General features: G+C 39.3%; 1 protein-coding gene across 6 annotated transcripts in view; it reads left to right on the top strand.

Annotated features, from left to right (window-relative positions):
• Nucleotides 1-21,436, top strand: part of ITPRID1 (ITPR interacting domain containing 1) — a 134,172-nt gene that overhangs the window by 67,106 nt on the left and 45,630 nt on the right. For all 6 annotated transcript variants that reach the window (XM_072783580.1, XM_072783581.1, XM_072783579.1 and 3 more), the window contains 5 exons: nucleotides 5,264-5,315; nucleotides 8,110-8,196; nucleotides 10,786-10,988; nucleotides 14,158-14,732; nucleotides 19,428-19,485. In XM_072783580.1, coding sequence (XP_072639681.1) covers nucleotides 5,264-5,315; nucleotides 8,110-8,196; nucleotides 10,786-10,988; nucleotides 14,158-14,732; nucleotides 19,428-19,485 — 975 coding nt within the window. The remainder of the gene's footprint in view (nucleotides 1-5,263; nucleotides 5,316-8,109; nucleotides 8,197-10,785; nucleotides 10,989-14,157; nucleotides 14,733-19,427; nucleotides 19,486-21,436) is intronic.

The following is a 21,436-nucleotide window of genomic DNA, read 5'->3' as shown; positions in this document are numbered from 1 at the left end:
TCCATAATAAAACTGTGTAGATGAAAGCCTGAGGTGAGGAGCTGGTTTTCAGCAAGCCCACTCCCACCACTGAGGAACAAATTAGACTTTGGCATCATTGCCCTGAGAGTGCATTGGAGTTACCTTGCAGGAACAGTCACCTACACAAATGCATGTGTCACTGGGGAACTTTATGAAATGTGCACTTGTTTAATAACACAGCCAAGCATAACTTTGAGGGAATGTCCAATGTCCACAGCAAAAAAAAAAAAAAAAAAAAAAAAAAAAAAAAAAAATATATATATATATATATATATATATATATATATATATAGTTTTTGTCAAAGATCTGCTTGGAGCCTTGGAGCCATTGATTACTTGATGGGTGGTTAATTCATTTTCCCTTTTAATATTTAGATATTTCTTCTCCAATCCCCAGAAGGATCCTTGAAGAATAAACTTAACATCTTTCCAAAAGGAATTTGTTAAATAAGAACTTAAAAAAAAATCAAATTCTAAAATCTGTGGTCTATAAGATGAGGTCAATGTAAATCCAATTAAACATAATAGATGCTCCCTTAATGCTTAGCAAACAAAAGCATTCAGAGCAAAGAACTGTGTTAGTGGAGGGGCACCTGAGTGGCTCAGTCGGTTGAGCATCCAACCTTGATTTCAGCTAAGGTCATGATCTCAGGGTCGTGAGATCAAGCCCAGTGTTGGGCTCTGTGCTGAATGTGCAGCCTGTTTGGGATTCTCTCTCCCTATGTCCTCACACTCTCTCGAAGAGAGAGAGAGAAGGAAGGAAGGAAGGAAGGAAGGAAGGAAGGAAGGAAGGAAGGAAGGAAGGAAGGAAGGATGGATTGTGCCGGTGGAGAATACAAAGATGTAGAATATAAGGCTCTGCTCTTACATATGTCATTCTGGCTCCCCAGGACCGTTGAAATGTGAATGCAATCTGTGCTAATTTTTCACAAGACCCTCTTGTCTTGTCCCCTTTCATTGCCATCCTAATTCTTTATCTTTCTTCATCTAATGCCTCCTGTCTTAGAGTCTTTCCTGTTCTATTCTCCTCTTCTCCTTCTTTTGAGCCCTGACCCAGGTCCCATATTCTCTATAAGCCCTTCCTGACATCTGCGCTAAGAGACTCAGTTTTTCTTCTGAACACCAGTCACATGCAGTATGGGTTCTACCCATATGGCACCTGGTCTGTGATGCCTCAAATTATTAGGGATATGAGCGGCTTCACTAACAAAATTGTGAATCTCACTGAGGTAGGAATTATCTCTAACACATCTGATTTCCCCAAAGCTAGTCAACAAAAGATCTCAGTAAAATTGGTCCAAAATGAAGCTGATGTAAGTCAGATTGGGAAATCTTCAAAGAAGAGTGACTTGGGCTAGTCAAAGAGCGATGTGGTTTTGATAAAAACAAAGAGGCAAAGGAAGACAGTGTCACTGGGTTCAAGGAACTTGAACAAAGGCACAGAATGAAAAGAAAACCAAATGTGTGCAGGAAAGCATATAGAAGGCGGTCAGACTAAAGAAATGGTTTCATTCTGGGGAACAAAACTGGAAATTTTTCTGATAAATAGGGGTTTGTCAGCTTATAAATGCCTTAAAATCCAGAAAGAGGAAATCACACTTGATGTATTGAGATCATCTCAGGTTCCGGTCAAAGGAGAAATCACTGAAACTGGGGTCTGTGTTGAGGAGGATTTTGAGACCACATCTTTGTTCACCTGAACAGAAGGCCATGAATAATTAGTGATAGTTGCCATAGGCGCAGCGCTGGGGAATTGAACCAAGCGTGTTACACACTTGCCATCTCTATTAGAGTGAGTTATGAATGGTTTCTGAGAGGAGAAATGACAGATTCCAATGTTTATCCTGGAAATAGGAAGAAGGTGCACACCTTGGGAAGACACTGTTGCGATCACAGGCGGGCTGGAGGTCACAAGGGCTTGGGCTGCGTGTCGGCACTGGAATGGAGAGGATCCTGTCAGCTGCATCCAGAAAATAAGCAGATATTCGAGCGAAGAAGAACAAAGCATTACAATTGGCTTTAAGGTTTTGAGCATGAGTGTCAGAGAGAAAAAGGAATCTTTTCTTTTGTAAAAATATGGACTGTGATCATTTACAAACGGAGACAAGCCCTGTCGACTGCCTCTGCTCAGTGTCTCGGCCGTGCAGGAGTTAAATCTACAGAAAGCTGCAGAATGCTATTATTTTAGAGCCCTGTGAACATGTAATTTGATTAGTCTATTGGACGATATTCCAAAGAACCAAATGTCTTCCATGAATCAGTCAGAAATGCTTAGGAAAACCAAAATAAAAAATGCTTTCTAAGCCAATAAAGGTGCTAATTAGTGCCTTCTGCATATCTCACTACATCTTCTCCAGTAATCCATTTTGCAGGGTTAAGTGCGGTGTCTGCTGCTTCAGATGGCAAAAGTCCACCCAACAGTAGGGAGGGTGGCTGGAGACTCCAGTATCTAAAAGGGAATCAGAACTGGCATTTTAACCCATGCAATGGGATGTATTGAGTGGAGCAGAGAACTTTTTTTTCTTGCTTTAATTCGCTTCCAAATCAACCTTTATGAGACTTAGGGATAGTAGGACCTTATTTTTCTTTTCTTCCTCAATCCACCATGGCTTTGAAAGAGTAAAATCTGGTGTTAAAAAACCTTAGAAGGGGATCTTAGAAGGAAAGAAAAATTGGGGAAGATATCAAGACCAAGCAACTAGAGAAGGAAGAAGGACGTAAGGAGACCCTGGCACACAGGGCTCTGTGGGTGGATACAGGCATCCCACCTTCCGCCTGGGGCAGCCTCGAGCATGCCCTCTCGAGGAAATGCAAGGTCATGGGAGCAGACTGGTGGTCCCATTATGACATTCCCTACGTGTCAAATTCTGGTGGTGGTCAGAGGGGGCGGACTCAGATGCTCCCAGCAGCCAGGCAGGTGACTGCTAATGAACCAAGCAAACAGGATAGAGACTGCGGAGAATGGCTGCACACGTTGGCTCCAAAAGATTGCTCCCTGAAGAGATCTGGGCCGATGCTGCTGCATCTTCGGAGTTTTAAGGAGATTCTAGGAATCCCAGTGCTGGCGAGAACTGGGCCACCAGCTTGTGCCTCTCGGTTCAGGTTCATTATTGAAAACCGACAGAGGGAACGAGAGCCTAACCCTGACAAGCCCAGGAAGTTTATCTTGCAAATGAGCAAAGTGGAAAAAAAAAATAACAACAACCGAACTAGACTGGAAAAAAAAATTCCTCCAACAGGCAAGGAATAATAGTTTTGTAATGTCTTGTGAGACTCTCAATGGCTTGGTCCAAATGCTGGAAAGGCACATCATAGATTTATATTTTTCACTCCATATGACTTGTGTGACAGGGTTCCATTTGTTTTCTAGGCTAGACGTCTAGGCATCACAACCATGCTCTCGCTACCTTTTAAAATTGTAGCTGTGTATTCTGGGCTTAGTTAAGAACTCACCGTCTGCTCACACCTCAGTGATATGCCTCAAGTCTTTATCTTTCTAGACCAGTGTTCAGCAGGGTCACCGAGCCTTTGAAAAAAACAGCTGAAAACTACAGGTGTTCCTATCTCCACCTCTAAGATTTGGCACTCAGAGGCAAGTTCACAGATACCTAGAGATCTGTTCCTTGTCTCCTACCCAGACGAGAACCCCGGCTCCAGACTGAAGAGCCCTTTATTATTTTCAACCTTTTTTTTTTTTTCATATGTTCCAATCACTTAGGTTTGTTTTTCCAAAATTTCTCCCCACCTGCATATATTTCTCAGGGTGAAAGACTTGACTTTCTCATGGGAGTGCTGGGTGGCAACATTTCCAGTTTTATACATGTCGCACATTTGCACCCAGGAAAGCCACCGTGAGAGGAAATGAGAAGGCTGGTGAACTTTCGGAGGAACTGGCCCATGTTCTGAATGTCTCCCTCTGCAGACGTCTGCCACAGCGTTACATCATGACGCAGATCCTGAAGGCTGCCACGGCTCATTCAGGAGCCTCCCAGGACTTAGCTCTCCTCTTCTGTCTTCAGCACCACTAACCAGGCAAATGGACCTTCAGCGTCATCTCTCTCACATTTATTTGTTTGCTCAGAAACCGTGTCCCGACACATACATACAAACTCCTCTTTCTGGTTTTCAAATAAGCGACAGGACATTTCTGTTGAGAGTGTAGTGTTTTGAGAAGAAACAACAGCCACAGATAAAAATAAGCTGTGGTATCCTGCTGGCTATGGGAAATACATTCAATCTCTCTGAGCCTCAGTTGCCTCTCTGTTAAGGGGGGATTTTTTTAAATTAATTAATTTATTTATTTTTATAAATTTTTTATTGGTGTTCAATTTGCCGACATATAGAATAACACCCAGTGCTCATCCCATCAAGTGCTCCCCTCAGTGCCCGTCACCCAGTCACCCCCACCCCCTGCCCTCCTCCCTTTCTACCACCCCTAGTTCGTTTCCCAGAGTTAGGAGTTTCTCATGTTCTGTCTCTTAAGGGGGGATTTGTAATACCCATTTCAATAGATTTGCTGTATGAAATAAAAGGGGTGGTACCTGCAACATGCTTAGCATGTTGTCTCCTACAAAGTTAGTGCTAAGTAAATAATAACTGTTATTGCTGTAATCAATAATCAAGGTAATGATAAATTCCTGGATCCCCTACTTTTGACTGTGTGATCATGGGCTTTTTATTTGACTCCCTATCTGAAAAATCAGGATAGGTCCTAAATTTAAGACTGTTGAGAGGATTAGGAGATACAAATGCATGGCAGATGCTCAACAAATGCTGGATCCTTCATGTATTCTTTTGCCTGTCCTCACCCATGCTCCTCAACCTTGTGGACCACGAGTGAGTATTCCAAATGCCCTACGATCTCATCGGACTAGCCCTATCACTGTGCTTTGCACTTGCTATGGACACTCTTCATGCATGGCCACACCTCTTTTCTCTCCATCAAACCCTACCCATTTTAAAAATCCAAGCCAAGTACCAGTTTCTCCACGAAACCTTTGCTGTCTACTTCATTTACCACTGACTTCCCTCTTGACTGAGCAAGTACATTTCTTCAAGTGGTTGTCACACAATTTAGCCATTAATTACATTCCGTATTGTTCCACTACAGAGATGCCTTGTACCTCGTGTTGATACAATCTAGGATATGGAAATCAATCCCATCTTCCTACACTTGAGGAACAGAAAATCTTCTATGTGCTAAAAAGGAAATCAAGCTCATCTCTTCTTTTCTTTGTTGCAGTTTCTTTGCATGAACAAGGAATGGTACACATAACTGTGAAGGACTACCTGAGGTAGGTGGCAGGGCCCCCGTCGCTCCACTCCAGTCTTTCACAGCCACATCTTTCATAAATGAAATGGAAATGAGGACACTTCTTAATAATGCCATGGATCTTACGCTCTTGTCGCTGGTTTAGCCACATCACCTAGAATGCTTTCACTAGCCTTGAGAGAAATAGAGGTTCTTTCACTGTCATAAAGGAGGAACAATTAAATCCACACAAGCTGGCATGGGGGAGGGGGGAGGAATTTAATGAAAACATATGCATAAAAGGCATTTGGCTATAATATAACTGTTCAGAGGCCCTGTCCGTAAAATAGTTGCATGCATATTCTCATATTGTCAATATTATCCACCGCCATGCTATTTGCTGGGCAATAATACAGTTGACCTTTGAACAACATGGCTTTGAACTGTGCAGGTCCACCTAAATGCCAGTGTTTTTTAAATTCAAGAGTAATTACCATACAGTGTTGGTTTCAGGTGTACAATATAACGATTGAACAATTCTATACATTTCTCAGTGTTCATCAAGATAAGTGTACTTGTAGGGCAGCCTCGGTGGCCCAGTGGTTTAGCGCCACCTTCAGCGCAGGGTGTGATCCTAGGGACCCCGGATCGAGTCCCGCATTGAGCTCCCTGCATAGAGCCTGCTCTCCCTCTGCCAGTGTCTCTGCCTCTCTCTCTCTCTCTCTCTCTCTGTCTCTCATGAATAAATAAATAAAATCTTAAAAAAAAGGAAAAAGACAAGTGTACTTTTAATTCTATTTCACCCATCCCCCCACCCACTTCCCCTTTGGCAACCACCAGTTTGTTCTCTGTATTTAAGAGTCTGAGGTTTATGTTTATCTCTTTTTTTCTTTGTTCTTTTGTTTTGTTTCTTAAATTCCACACATGAGTGAAATCACATGGTATCTGTCCTTCCCCAACTTACTTATTTCATTATTCAGATTTTTTTTTTCTTTTAAGTACAATACAGTACTATAAATATGTTTTCTCTTTTGGTTTTCTTGATGACATTTTCTTTTCTCTAGCTTACTTTATTGTAAGAACACAACATATTATATATAACATACAAAATATATGCTAGTTGACTATTATCAATAAGGCTTTCTGCCAACAGTAGGTTGGGTTATTAGTAGTTAAGAATTAGGGGAGTCAAAACTTATGTGTAGATTTTGACTATGTCAGGGGTCCTAGCCTCCTTGTTGTTTGAGGGTCAACTGTATATAAGATTTCCAATGTTACAGGTTGAATGCAGTGAGAGTCTCTTAATATGAGGATATACTAGGTCTCAAAATAGTGTCCAACAGTGGCAGCGGCATCACCTCAGAACTTAATAGCATTGTGAATTTTAATCCAAACATTCTGAGTCAGGAAATCTGTGTTTCTGCAAGCCTTTCAGATGATTCTGAGAGACACTCTGGTTTCAAAACCATTGGCATAGATTGAGCTTTCTAAGGTTGGGAATTCTGCTTCCATGCCTCAGCCACCCTTGCACTTTTGAGATAATCTCAACTAGTTGAAAACCAAATATTCAATACTGTAACACTCTGACTCCTACCATTCACAAGTAAAAAACTACTTTGTCATGGTTTTTCCCTCTTAGCAGATTAGCTATTTTTGCTCCTCACAGAATCAGGGAGCTGTAAAAGGACCCCAGAAATCTCTCAGGCAACTTTCTCATTTTGTTGAAGAGAAAAGTGAAAGCCAAGGTCAGTGACTCACCCCTGCTCTCATGGCTTGATTAGAACTCTGACAATACATGGATTCTCCGGGTCCAAGGCCAGGGCAGTTTCTGGGTGGCTCTACTGAACATTACAAAGTAAGGTGTGATCCTCAAACCCGGAATGAAACAGAAATATGGCAGGCTTAATACAAACTGAGGGGAGGCAATAAATAAAAAGATATCTTCTGTGTCTCTCCAGGGCTCCCAGCAAACTCAACCATCTGTTAAAACCAGAGTCTTTATTATTCAGCAACACAACTTTCTCTGCCTTAATGCAGAAAAACAATTGAACAAAGAGGCAAGGACCAGCTATTCTGACTAAATGTGAACAAGGACTAAGGCAAATTCAAGATAACTTGGTCTCTTAGGGACACTTGATATCTACACTGTATTCTTTGATTAATTCCAATTTTGTGCCACCTGGCTGTTATAACTGATGAGGCTAGCTGTATCTGTGGGACATCCAAGCTATATAAAGCTGAACTATATTACAACCAGGTTTCATTCTGTTTAGAAGTGCTTTCCAGTGCCTTGCAATGCAGGCCTATTTGGATAGTGTGGCACCGTTTTTTTTGGTGTGTAGTAGAGGAGTTGGTTACTATTGTATATGGATGGCTACAGGAGCCCTGGAGAAAGCATTTAGAGTTTGTTAACCATGTGATGTGGAATCCATCACCATTATGGGAATTAATACAGTTATTCCAGTGACTGCTCACTGTACCTCTTTCATCACATAGTTTTAACTTCTTCGGAAAGTTGGTGCCTACCAGAGCTGTGTTCTTGAAAGGTTCCCCAATGATTTGCCATCTGTCAAAAGTGAGACATACTGTCACCTTTATAATGAGCACTAGCGGGCACCTAACACTTAAATTCTCACACCTTCTGTAACACAATGCTCTTGAAAAGAGGAGCACCTTCTTCATTGCATGTTCCCTCTTCTTCAAAGGTGTGGCCATTATGGGATTATTAGAAAGGAGGAGGTAATGCAAATATTTGCTCAGGAAGGGGAAGATTCACAATGATTTCCCAGGGGACTGAGTCAACACATCTCATCATTGGTATTTTCCCCCGACTGTAGATCTCTGCATCCGTTTTCAGAAACTCCCACCCTGTCCAGAGGGACCAGTTTCAACTCTTGCCACTCTGCTGCAAGTATACCACAAAGGTATGTGATTTCCAGGCACTCTTCATCCAGAGAAATCATTCTGTGTAACAATGGATATTGTGAAATTTTAAATAGGCACTTTGGAAATAACTTGTTGAATGAATGGATGAGAAAATGAATAAAGGATTTCATAACTCCAACTTGCAAGAACAATGTAAAAGAGTCAGTGGAATTGAACTAAATATCCATCAATGGGGAAATGGCCAAACTATTGGCCAACCAACCCATTTTATGGAATTCTAAACAGTGATAAAAGGAAAAGGCAGAGAACTATATATATTTAGAATGAACTTCAACTCATATTTTTCCGGAGAAAAAAGAAAGAAACATAGAGTATGCTGCTATTTATAGGGTGGACAAGTGAGAACCAAAAAAACATATATGTAACATAGAAAAATATCCAGAAGGATCCATATAAATTTAGTAGGAAGGGAGTCAGGATTGGTGGGGGGTAATGGTTAAGAGGAATGAAAGCTTTATGTGTAATATTTTTTAGGAGTGCCTGCATGACTCAGTCAGTTGAGCATCTGACTTCAGCTCCAGTCGTGATCCTAGGGTCCTGGGGTCAAGCCCTGAGATGGGTTCCCTGCTCAGTAGGGAGTCTGCTTCCCCCCTCCTCTGCTCCTCCCTCTGCTCATATTCTCTCTCTCTCAAATAAATAAATAGAACCTTTAAAAATGTTTTTAACAAGATGAATATATTTTATGTATTTCTTGCATAATTAAATATAAATAAGAAGAGTTAATGATATTAAAAATAATGTTTAGTGACAAATAAATCAATAAATACATTCTTGGATATGAGGTTGTGAGCCTTTGGAAGGCAGAGAACTATGTTCCTGTTCCTTTTTGTGCCATGGGTGCTTAGCAGAAAGCCTAGAATATGATAGATGTTCAATAAATATTTGTGTAAATGGACAGGATAAAAATTTGTACAGTGAGGTCAATATGACCACAGATTAAATCTTTCATACACAATTTAGCTTTCTTACAAGAATTGTTTTCTCCCTTGAAACTTTCTTATCTTAAGATATCAAGTAATTGATACCCCTGTTCTCTCTTTGTTTCCAATGATTAGGATACCCAAGCTAAGCCACTTAAGCCCCAAAGTAAGAGTTTTTGGCTTATCTTTTCTTCCTTGTTCAAATCAGGAAGCCAAGCACCAGATCTCTATGTCACATAAAAAAGTGTGAACGTGATATTGGGTAATGTGTGGTAAGTGGGTCGGCCCAGTGAGACTACAGGTGGCTGTTGTTAAATGTGTGAATGGCTAAATAAATGAATTGTAATTAATCCAATTTAAATGATGAAGTCATGAAAGTAAATCATCCAAACTATCTCAAATAAGCTCCTTAGTGTTGCATGTAGAGGCAAACAGAAACCTGCCGCGAAAGAGCTGAGCAGACCTAGGAAAACCTTACCAAAAGTTCTGCTTCCCATACTGTCCATGAGGTTTTTTTTTTAAAAGTTTTTAAAAAGATTTTATTTATTTATTCATAAGAGACACAGAGAGAAAGAGAGAGGCAGAGGGAGAAGCAGGCTCCATGCAGGGAGCCCGACGTGGGACTTTATCCTGGGTCTCCAGGATCAGGCCCTGGGCTGAAGGCGGCACTAAACCACTGAGCCACCCGGGCTGCCTTGTCTGTGGGTTTTAAAAGGTTACTAGCACAGTCACCAAGGAGAAGGACAGGAATTGGGAAGTAGTTGGTATACATAAATATAATTTCCAGATAACAAATGTTTATTGTTTTAAGTCCCAAAGCTGAGTAACACAATTTGAAGAAAGCACTTTTATTTCTCATCAATGTCCAAAAACAAAAACCAAAAACAAACAAACAAACAAAATACAGAACATATTTTATTTATTTTTTTTAAAGATTTATTTATTTATTTATGATAGACAGAGAGAGAGAGAGGCAGAGACACAGGAGGAGGGAGAAGCAGGCTCCATGCCGGGAGCCCGAAGCGGGACTCGATCCCGGGACTCCAGGATCGCATCCTGGGCCAAAGGCAGGCGCCAAACCCCTGAGCCACCCAGGGATCCCTACAGAACATATTTTAATCTTACTCAGGGACTGAGACTCATTATTTGTAAGTATCAGTCCTTAGATTCTGCATGTAGTGATTTCTCTACAGACCTGTGTAGCTGATAAGGCCTCCAGACTGATTCTCTTTAAAAACATTCTTTTTTTGAGTTGTACTGTTTACAGGTTTTTTTTTTCTTTTCCTTCTGTTTCATTGTGCCAAGAACTACCATTTCTTTGTGGTTACCAGTGTATTACCTCTGGCTTCTGACCCTCAATCTCCCTGCCCTAACTTAACATTTGCCTATTATGAAATGAAAAGTCAGATAAGTAAACTCATTGGTCTTACACTAAATTACAGACAAGCAGTCCCTGAGTGGGGGTGATGGACTGTCCTTTAAGTAAGTATGTATAAGCTTTCCTGGATGAGCCATCTATTTGTCTATTTAGATTCTTCTTTCACACAATTTCTGGAAGATGGGAGGGTGTGGGGGGATGATGACAAGAAAAAATACAGGCTTTGTTAAGTGAACTGTTACTGGATAATATTCATATTTTTACCACAGCATTCCTGAATGGCTGGAATTTTGGGAAAAAGATCCAGTGGAGATTCTCTTGGATCTGGGGTTTGGTGTGGATGAGCCAGACATCTGCACACAGATCCCAGCCAGATTCCTGGGTTGTAGCTCAGCAGCCAGAGGAATCAACATCCGGGTTTTTCTTGAAGCTCAAAAGCAACGAATGAACATTGAGAACCCTGACTTGTATGGTAAGTGGGGCTACGTGGCTTCTGAATCTCAGCAGTGAGGGTGAGTGGCCGGATGAGTCACAGCATCAGGAGGGACTGTCTGGAAGATATATGTAGTAGCAATCACTCCTCTATTGCAGTGGCCTCCAACAGAGACGTTTACGTCTTAATTGCTCTACATGTCTGCTGCAGGTTCATGTGAGTGTTTGGGGGAAGGGAGATCTTGCTCCATGTGTCCTCCTCTGTGGACTCAGCCCCATCATCTGGAACGTCACTGGTTGCAATGACAGAAAAGGTGCAAATGGAGAATCATACTTGACTCTTAACTCTTTCTGCTCAGAATTTACCCATTGATTTCACTGTCAGATTTCTTTGTCCAAAATCAGTCATATGGCCATGATTAACTCCAAAGGGGTGAGAATATGCAGTTTTACTATTTGTCCAGAAAAAAGAAAATGCAATACTGGAACAGCATTAATGTATATCATGACCTCATACCCAGGAGGCAGAGATACCAGGATCTGAGAAAGCTTATCATGAGTCACAAGATAAAACCTTAATTTCCTCATGTATGAGGTTTAGAACACTTCTTATTCCACCATGGGCTGTAAGTGGTAAGTATTAATCCAGATTTGTGGGTTAAATACGTCTAAACCTTTTAATTATCATACATGCTGCTATTTTTCCCCAACTGGTGGTCAATGGAATACTTTTCTCTAGGACATTACTAGGATGTTCTTGGAGTGTGTGTAATGTGCTTAAATAATTTTGGGGAAATATGTCTGGCAGTTAAGCAGGTTTATTTACTTCAGAATTTGCTTAATATGTTAAGTGCACCCTTGGTCTCCTAGAGAGGATGCAGGACAGCATTTTCAGACTCATATAAGTACAAAACCCCTCTTGGAGGGGCATTGAAGAACATCTCCTCCATGGGATAGAGTTTGCAGAATTCTGGACTAGAGAAAATGCCAAAATTCTGTTTCTGAAATACATTCTTTAAATAAATTCATGAAAGTCAAGTGAGATAAAGTGTTTTTCTCAAACAAATATCTTACATGTTTCATTTTAGTCTTTGTTTCCTCCATTTTCATGTAGGAGAAATGGGTCTGAAAATCTCAGCAATGCAATTTTTAAAAAGAATTTGTATCCCCGAAGGTGTTTCAATGCCATATTTCTTAACTTCTTAGAAGAAATTAGTATCATTCTTTGTTGTCTCCTCCTCCAAGCCACAGGGAGTTGTGAGTTCTTTGATCAATTCTTTCTTTGGAGACAGTAATAACACTTATCATTATCTGGGGAGTGTTTGACCTGAGCTATGAAGTAAACATTTTGTAGATGAAATTGACACACGGGAGATGTGTGTCTTCATCTTAGAGAAGACCTGGGAAATGGCCCCCAGTCCTGTGATTGTGCCCCACTCTTATTTCCATGATTAACACTATGCTAATAATGCATTGTAAATGCTTTCACTCAACACTTACCAGGACACTCTTGATTCAAGAAAACTGAGAAGGTCAAATGTAAAACAAGCAATAATAAAATTAGTTAGTTGTTCTACACACAGAAAGGAAAAATGTGTCTCATTCAAAGTCAATAAAAAAGGTTCAAAATTGAAGGGAAGAGAATCAATTGGTTCATGGTTTAATTTCTCCACAGGCAAAAATAAACAAACAAAAATAAAAAAAAAAAACCCTCCATTCATCTAATGCCACAAGACTTGTTTTCTGAATTGACTTAGCCAGCTAAATGGATAGATTTTATCTTAGTTTAAGTATAAAAATATGCTTTAGGATAGATGTAAGACAATCGTAAAAGTACAATTATGATTCAGTCATACCACTGGGGTCACAAAAAAAGATTCAGTTTTAACTAAAGCTAAATTTAGGGGGAAATGTAATCAGAATGTTTCTGAAAATATCCAGAACCCAAGAGTCCCTCTTTGTCTTAAAAGAATATCACAATCTTCTGTGAAAAGCCTGTCACATTTTTTAAAGTAGAAGGATCAGTAGTAAATATGTTCCCCTTTCAGGTGAAGGGAGCGGGTATAGACATAGGATATGCTCATGGGAAAGTCAGTAGCATTGCTGTAATGGTGCAAACAAGAACAGAAGACTGCCTCCTTACTCACCAACGGGGCATTTGGCCACTGCTGAGCCATGCAACCCTGCATGCTTTATTACTGCCTTTTGGCTGTGTAATAAAAGCAAAATGTTTTGTTTTGTTTCCATCATTTTGGTTTTATTATCTGTAGATACCAAAACTACTCTTCACCATTTTTTTCTGAAGTGGCAATGTGTCCCCGAATTGCTCTAGCTGCACGAGGTCCCTTCCATATGCTAATGAAGTCAATACTTGCCTGTTGCCTAAATGAACCATGCAGAAAGACTTACAAGTTGAGGAGCTGGTTCATTTGAAAAGGCAAATGGGTTTTCACATCAATGACTGTCTTCTTCTGGATGATTAAGAACAATATATTCTCGTCCTGAGTCTTACACATTTATAACTCTAATTGCTGATATTTGTACAGCATTGTGCTTTTCATTGAGTGATACATAAAATGGATTATAATTACCCTCATTCTTCAAAGGAGGAAACTGACCATTTACTATGTGCTTGGCACAGGCCCTAAGGACCATATTTCTATTAATTTGCTTACTCTGACATCATACTTCCAGTGATTGGTTGATGTAGGGTCTGGATCTAGGCCTTCTGACTTCAGATTCCATGATTTTTGCACACTGATAGGTGACAGTATAGGTGAAAATGATGGAGGTGATGGTTAGGATATCTACTACCTAAAGCTGTGGAAGTACACTCAAGTTCACCTCATATGAAAGTTAGGCAACCTCTTTAACATTTAGTTTAATATGCAAGATTACATTAAAATTCATCTCACCTATAATTTTTATGGATTCACACATAAAAACTAAAGGCATACATGAATGTATATAGTCACGCATATTTAACTAAATATAAAAGGTGTTCACTGCTCCCATGACACAGTGGCAACTCCTTATCTCAGGGAACCACCTCCATGATGACCACTGGCATGTACTTGAGTTTCAAGAGCTTGCAGTCCTTCCCATCTTGAAAAAAACATGTGTCTTCAACCTCTTCAGTTTTGACTACATTCATGCAGTTTCAGGGGAGAGACACAGTCTAAAAATTGTGTGTTCCTTGTATCACTCAGGACGTTTCCAACAACTGGAGATCCTGGACCATGTAACCAATGCCTTCTCATCCTTGATGAATAATGTTAACATCCTGCAGAACAAAGCTGAAGAGAAAGATGGAGGGGAAAATGTGCAAAGAACCTCAGTGAGTGAAGCCAAAGAACATCGAAGAAGAATGGGTGAGCTTTTCAGTAGAGCTTCAAAGCAGAGCATTAGGAGAGATTGCAGCCCAGAAGCGTCTGAATCATTGAAGATGAGGGGCAAATGTTCCATCACCTCTGCAAAATCAGGAGAGTTCGGAGCAGAGTTAACAGTTGTGACAAACGACCAGGACCAAAGTCCTTTGTCTCCTCCAGCAGAGCACTCCTCTCTCCAAACCTGTGATGATTTGGTACCTTGTCATTCTCCCCAAGCTCTTCTGAGCAAGCAATGGCCCCGCTCATCCACACTGGCCAAGAGGGCTCCTCCTTCCTGTATGTTGGAGGGGTCAGTCAAGGATAGAACTCAAAAGGTGAACTCTCTTCAAACTACCAAGCTCAAGAGCTTGTCTCGTCTTGCAGGCAAAGCACTGGACTCCTTTGAAATGGAAGAGGTCAGTGTTATACCTACACGCTCAATTTCTAAGGGAAACAACCCTCCCCAAAGCATCTGTGCCTTCTGCCTTCACTTAACCTTAACCCCTCAAGGGGTGAAAGATTATTTCTTATTGTTCCAAACTCCTCTTTCCAGTCTAGGACACTTAAGGTCATTCTAGCATGCTTTCAGCCACTCTAACTTTCCTTGTTTCACCATCTTGGAGGGTCAGCTACTTCCCACTCAGTGAAACTTGCCCGCCACTTCCACTCTGTGTTCTCACAGCCTTGGTGGGGAGAGCTTGTATGGCAGAGACTGTCCATGTGTTTTGATGACATCTCCCCCACTTGTCTATCAGCAACTCAATGGCCAGATTTTGTCCCCAAGGAGATGTGCTTTGGAAATATTTCTCCTGTAATGCCCCATGCAGGACCTTGGACAAGGAAGTAGGGATTTGGGTTTCATTTTGATTTTACAGGACCAGTATTTTATTTGTTTGCTTGCTTTGCAATTTATCAATATTCACATAACTTGACCTCCATTGCAGACATACACATTCACCACTCTGTGCACCAAGAACTCCCTGCATCAGCCTCTTTGCTCTGCAGGTGCACCTTTCAGAGACTAGTCCCACCTTCTTCTGGTGTCCATGCCAATGGCATTGTCAGCATCATTCTACACCGCCATGAGTCGACTCTGAGAAAGTAGGAATGCATTTGAGGTGTAGGGGTGGTTCTCACTTCTGGTTCTTCCTAGACTGCACCATGGCGCAGCACCCCTTGACCTGGGTCCTGTGGGTTGACTCAAGTCCACTCATCAGGGGCTGCTTGTCTCCATCCTTTTTACCACATCTTATGCAGCCTGACCACCATACATTCCGTTTTTTAAACATGGGCCTGAAACATGTGATAGGGGAAAGATTATACTTTTACAGACCCTTTCCCCACTTGTACCTCTTCACACTGCCTGTTTTATCCTCTCCACACCATTCATTTCCCATCCACCCAGGGTCAGAGCCTTGTAACCCCGCACATTTCTCTCTCCTGACTGGGAGAAGGGCTAAGGAATGTTAGTAAATAAACGAGTTTTGTCCAAACTCTGTTATTACTATGTCAGTAAACAAATGAGTTCCATTCAAACAAAGCAACAACCACACAATCTGCCCCTTCATCTTTACCTTCACTCACTCGTGCTAATTTTCACTCTCATTTAGATGACACCCCCACTGCACTCCTCAGTCTTTTTGAAAAATATATATACATATTTTCACAGATTGGTCTATTCTTTAATACAATGAGGAAGGAAGTACAAAAGAAAAAAATCCCCTTTATCATGTAAATCCAGGAGTGGGGCAGGATTGTATGCAAATCCCAAGGTGGGACCACCTTTCCTTTGAGCCCTCCACAGGCCACACACCCTGATAGGCTCTGGAGTACAGACTCTGCCCTCAATGGAACCTCTGTGTAGTGGCAGGGATGGCACAGAAACCTGTAACACGCTGGGAGAGTGACAGCTATACTAGTAAACTTTTATGTCACTCTAGACATATTTGGGATATCTGAGGAGCTTGAGGCTAAGTCCTTAACCAGCCAGGGGGCTAAGAGAACCAAGGAACTTAGAGAAAGGAAGGCTGACCCATAGCCTAAAAAGAAGAGGAATTAGGTGAATATGCCTATTGGTAGCCCTCCCCATTCCACAAAGATAGTCTTCTATCTATTTCGTTGCCTCAAAATATGTAGCTGGCAATGATCCTAATATCTAAGTATATATGTTTGTATGTGTACATATCCTATGTCAGAAATGATTTCAAGAACCTTAAAATGTTAATCTGAATGTAAACCAGTAGCCTACAAATGAATAAAAATTACAAATGGAGAAAAAGCAGACTTTTGGTCTCCTGCCCTGATTTGAAGATAGGCTGAGGTGGCACTAAGAAAAATTATTTGGTTTTAATTCAATCCTGCAAAGATTATTTAATTACCAAACTACTTAAAATGCTATAAAGAATATCAAGAAAATCTGTAATCCATTTGCCAGTCTGCTATTATCACCTACAGTCCAAACAAGAAATGTCACCATCTTCAGCCTGTTGGCACACCCCACAGACACTGCGGTCTCCTGTCAGGCTAGACTGACTTAGAGAAAAATAATGTCCATTGGATGCCATCTATATGTGAGAGTACAGGGATAGATTAATATCATATTCAGCATAAAAAGGACTGAGAAAAGAGTGCCAGTTCTTGCATGGTACACCTTCAAATATTCTTAAATGACAATTATTCAAGGAAAAGCTAGCTAGTAGTATATGTGGGGGGTGGGAAGAAATTCAGACACCAAAATAAAACAAACTCATGTGCAGTAGTATATAGTAGGTACTCAGCAAATATTTGTGAATGAGTAAATTAACGTTAAAAATATTTGATATTATTAGTTTAGTCTGTGGATGGCATCCACAGGGAAACAGAATATTCTATTGAACTACATAGTTAACTTTGTTTATGATGTTTTTTAAATATTTGCCTAGATTTTGTGTGAGAGTCTCTCTGTATAACTAAGACAGAGCCCCCCAAACAATATAAAAAGAAACTCACTACTTGAATTTTGTTTTTTCTAAAACATATACTTGAAATATTACATCCTCATCACAGACTGGGAGAAAAATATTTGTTTCATTCAATACCAGTGGATGAGTAAATGGAGCTTGGGTAGGTTGCATCTCAAATAGGAGCTAATGCCAGATGTAATAGTCATTTTTTAATGGCAAATTTAAAATTCCAATTATAAGAAATGAAAAATATGTGTGAAATTGGCAGATTTTCATGGCATTTAAAACATGAGCCAATGTCCTTAAATATCCAGCAATCAGAATTTCAACTGTGATTGGCCACAATTTGCCTCCAGATCGATCTATGATGCTTTCCCTAATGTCCTACCAACAGCTGAATTTGGCAATATTTGGCTCACTTTTCAAAACTAGGATTCTAAGAAAATTGTGCATAGATATTTTTAATGCACAAATCAACATATTTTGGTGTTTAATTTTTCTTAGTAAAATTAAGTCTGTTCCTTTCTTTTTTAATTCCCAAACATATTAAGAGAATTTAATACTAATGAAGCCTCTGCAATTGTAAAGTCAAGGTAGGATGCTTCTTTATATCCGCCACAAAACATTTTAATCTTTCTCTCACTTCCATACAAGGATCTTGCTCTCTAGAACTCATATGTGAGACTGTTGCCCATATTATTAAACAATACCAATTGGCATCCTGATTAGGTGGAAAATGTTTCCAACATTAACAACTATTTCTTTATTTTTAATTTTTAAATTTTTAAAAATGTATTAATGAGTTTGGCTCTGGTGGAATAATCCAAGAATACACCTGGTTTTCATTTTAAATTATTGAGATGTTGTTGTTTGAGGGTTGCTTCTCGATAGATTAATGTACACTTTACATCACACTAAATGGACTTCTCTGCATGATAATGATCAGAGCAAAATAATTTTCTTAGTGTACTTAAAAATTTATATTATGAACATGGTTTGAGTTACAAAACCAATAAAACTAATGTTAAGAAGTAAGTCTAATTAATTACAAGTATGAAACAATTTCTTTGAAGAAAAGAGATGAAGGATTAAAAAGGAGGAATAAATATTTCTTACATTGCTGAGCTATACTCTCACAGTTCTTTATTCCTGAGTTAAAGGTCATTTTTGGCCACATGCACGACAGTGTTTAAATATCCTTTGATTCAGCTTTCAGTATATAGACATTAGTCCAAATAAATAATATGACATGTAAGAAAAAGATTTATGTACCAGGATACTCATCTTACCATTACTTTTATTTGCAAAAGCTAGAAAACATTCCAACATCAGTAAATTAATGTACTTTTCCAAATATAGTCTATTGTAAAGTCATTAAAAATGATGTTTTCAAAGAAATCCTATAAGTGGGAAAAAAAAAAAAAAGTTCTCCTTCTAAGCTTTGATTGAAAAATTTTGATTGCATTACTATATCCAGAAAAAAAAATTAAAAAGGAGACCTGCAAAAATGCACTCTGAGGTATTAAGAGTAATGTTTTCTTGCCTTCTTTAACTCTATTTATCAAGTTTCTATAGTAATCTATATTATTACTCATAAAGAAATTTTTTACTCCTAATTTTATTCTCTAGAGTAGTATATTAATTTCTGAAAGAATTTTAAAAATAAATTCTGCTCTATCAATTTGGAAAACAAATTTTCTTTGAGCTAAGCTCTGTATAGCAACTGAGTTGTGAATTTTCTGAATTGCTCTCCATAAATTTACCAAGTCATAAATAAATCTCTTAGAGAGATAAAATTAAATGTGGGAAATAACTTGCTTTCTCCAAATATATTTAAAGCTCTTTAGGAGAAAAAAAATATAGAATAATAATATTATTATTTAAGTTTTACTCAAATGTTACATCTTCCAGACAGGGTCTCTATTCCTCCCACACAGAAGTGGTTCCCGCATTTCTCTCTCCTGATCTTCTTTAGTTCTCTGAATCTTTATCCTGAGTGCCTTGTATGTGCCACCTGCCTGCAGCAGACTGTAAGCTATTTGAGTTCAGAAATCATGGTTAATCCTCTTAGCAGTAGCCAGTAGGCACTCATTATATGTTGATTAAATAAATGAAGTGAATTTATTATGAAAACATCCCTAATGAGATTGATGTATTTTGGTGTCTCAGGTCCAGAGCTTTGATGAAGAGACTGGTAATCCTCTTGACATGATGTCGGGAATTGCAGGTAAGATTTATCAAGATGTGCAATGTCATCAATGGCCTTTCAGAGAGAAAATGTAAATAACTAGTACTCAACTTTCTTAATATGTAGGACTTAAACTACATATTATTATTATTATTATATGTAGGACTTAAACTACATATTATTTCATCTTCAGGAGATGGCATAGCTGGGGCACCTGGGTGGCTCCGTGATTGAGAGTCTGCCTTTGGCTCAGGTCATGATTCTGGGGGTCCTTGGATTGAGTCCTGCATCAGGTTCCCCACAGGCTTCTCCCTTTGCCTATGTCTCTGCCTCTCCCCCTGTGTCTCAAATGAATAAATAAATAAAATCTTTTAAAAAAAAGATGGCATAGCTACCACTGTTGCTATTTACTACCACTACTATTTCTACCTACTGCTATTAAAAACCTACTAGCAATGCCAGTGTACATGTAAATTTCAAACAACTTACTACAGATCTGTCCGATATCCCTGGGGCTAATGCACTCTGTGCTTTGTCTAAGATTAACTCTGTGTGATTTGATCAAGAGAGTGGAATGGATTCCACATAGGACTGGGACTGAGGGAATACTTTCTTACTCCTACTGACAACTGCTTGATGTTACAAAAGTCATATCATTTTACTGGTCCTTTGATAAGTGGGGTTAATTTTTTAAGTTTCTCTGCTAGCACTTATATTCTAAATTAAGTGATGGTAGGACCTTCTTATTAAACTCTTCGTGGAAACAAGTTGCCTAGATGTAACCTTCCAAATAATCTTTCAGAATCATGTTATATAATCCTAGACAGCAAAGAAGGAGAGCTTTCTCTACTCTTCATTCTTATGCTCCCATTCAGCCATCATTGTGATTCAGCATTTCCATGATCCTATAACAGAGCTAAAAGTAGACAGGGATTAGTGAAGCAAAATAAAGCAGATGAAGCTAGTGCATTTCCTGGAAGAAAATATGCAAATTTTTAATTTAATTTAGTGTGGTGTCAAACACATCTTTTTCATTACAAAGTGTATGTATGGGCCTCATTTTGCTAAATGCTGTTTAGAAATTATGCATTAGTAATTATAGGGTCCTGCTGATTACATAAATTGTTATCCTGCTCTTCGAAGTAATTACCACATAACCTGCATTGAGGTTTATAAGACAAAAATAAGCATCTGTTTTCCATCTAATTGAATGCTTCTCAATGAAGCTAGAGGTCCCTGTGCCAATAGGAACTGCCTTCCTTGACATTCAATTAAGAGGTCTGCTGATATCATGTAAGTCACCCCAATCATTCCAAAAATTGATTTGGTAAGTTAGGCAAAAGCACTAACCTATATTTAATTTCAAATTCAGAGAGCAAAGTAAGATGGGTGAAGGTTAGCATAATGGAGAAAATCTGAACTAAAGTAAAGCAAATATAATTTATTACTTTCAAAAACAGTGTCATTAATCCAAGAAAAAATAGGACTAGGAAAAAAGTAAGTAAAACAAGTTCTATTTCTATTAATAGAGAAAAGGGAAAAGTATTACTTTTATTTATATATGAATGAATGAATGAATTCATTATATATAGGAATAAATTATATATATGAATGAATTTATATATGTGTATGAATATAAATGAATGAATTTTTTAAAAGATTTTTATTTATTTATTCATGAGAGGCAGAGACACAGGCAGAGGGAGAAGCAGGCTCCATGCAGGGAGCCCAATGGGGGACTCGATCTCTGGACGAGGGATCCCTGGGCTGAAGGCAGACACTCAACTGCTGAGCCACCCAGGCATCCTTAAATGAATGAATTTTGACTCAAAGTTAAAAAAATTATTTCATTCAAAAATGAAGGTACCATTAAATGGCAGAAGTGATCCTGTGCTACATCCAGAGCATAGCCCCTAACCCACCTGGCTGCTTCCTGGCTGTTGAAATACTTGCTCCCAGAACATTCTCTCTGGGAACCCAGCTCTCATGT

This window comes from Canis lupus, chromosome 18 (genome assembly GCF_048164855.1).
Source record: "Canis lupus baileyi chromosome 18, mCanLup2.hap1, whole genome shotgun sequence".
Lineage (NCBI taxonomy): Eukaryota > Metazoa > Chordata > Mammalia > Carnivora > Canidae > Canis > Canis lupus.
The sequence above is the reverse complement of the archived record's forward strand: the minus strand, read 5'-3'. Positions and strand labels throughout refer to the sequence as shown.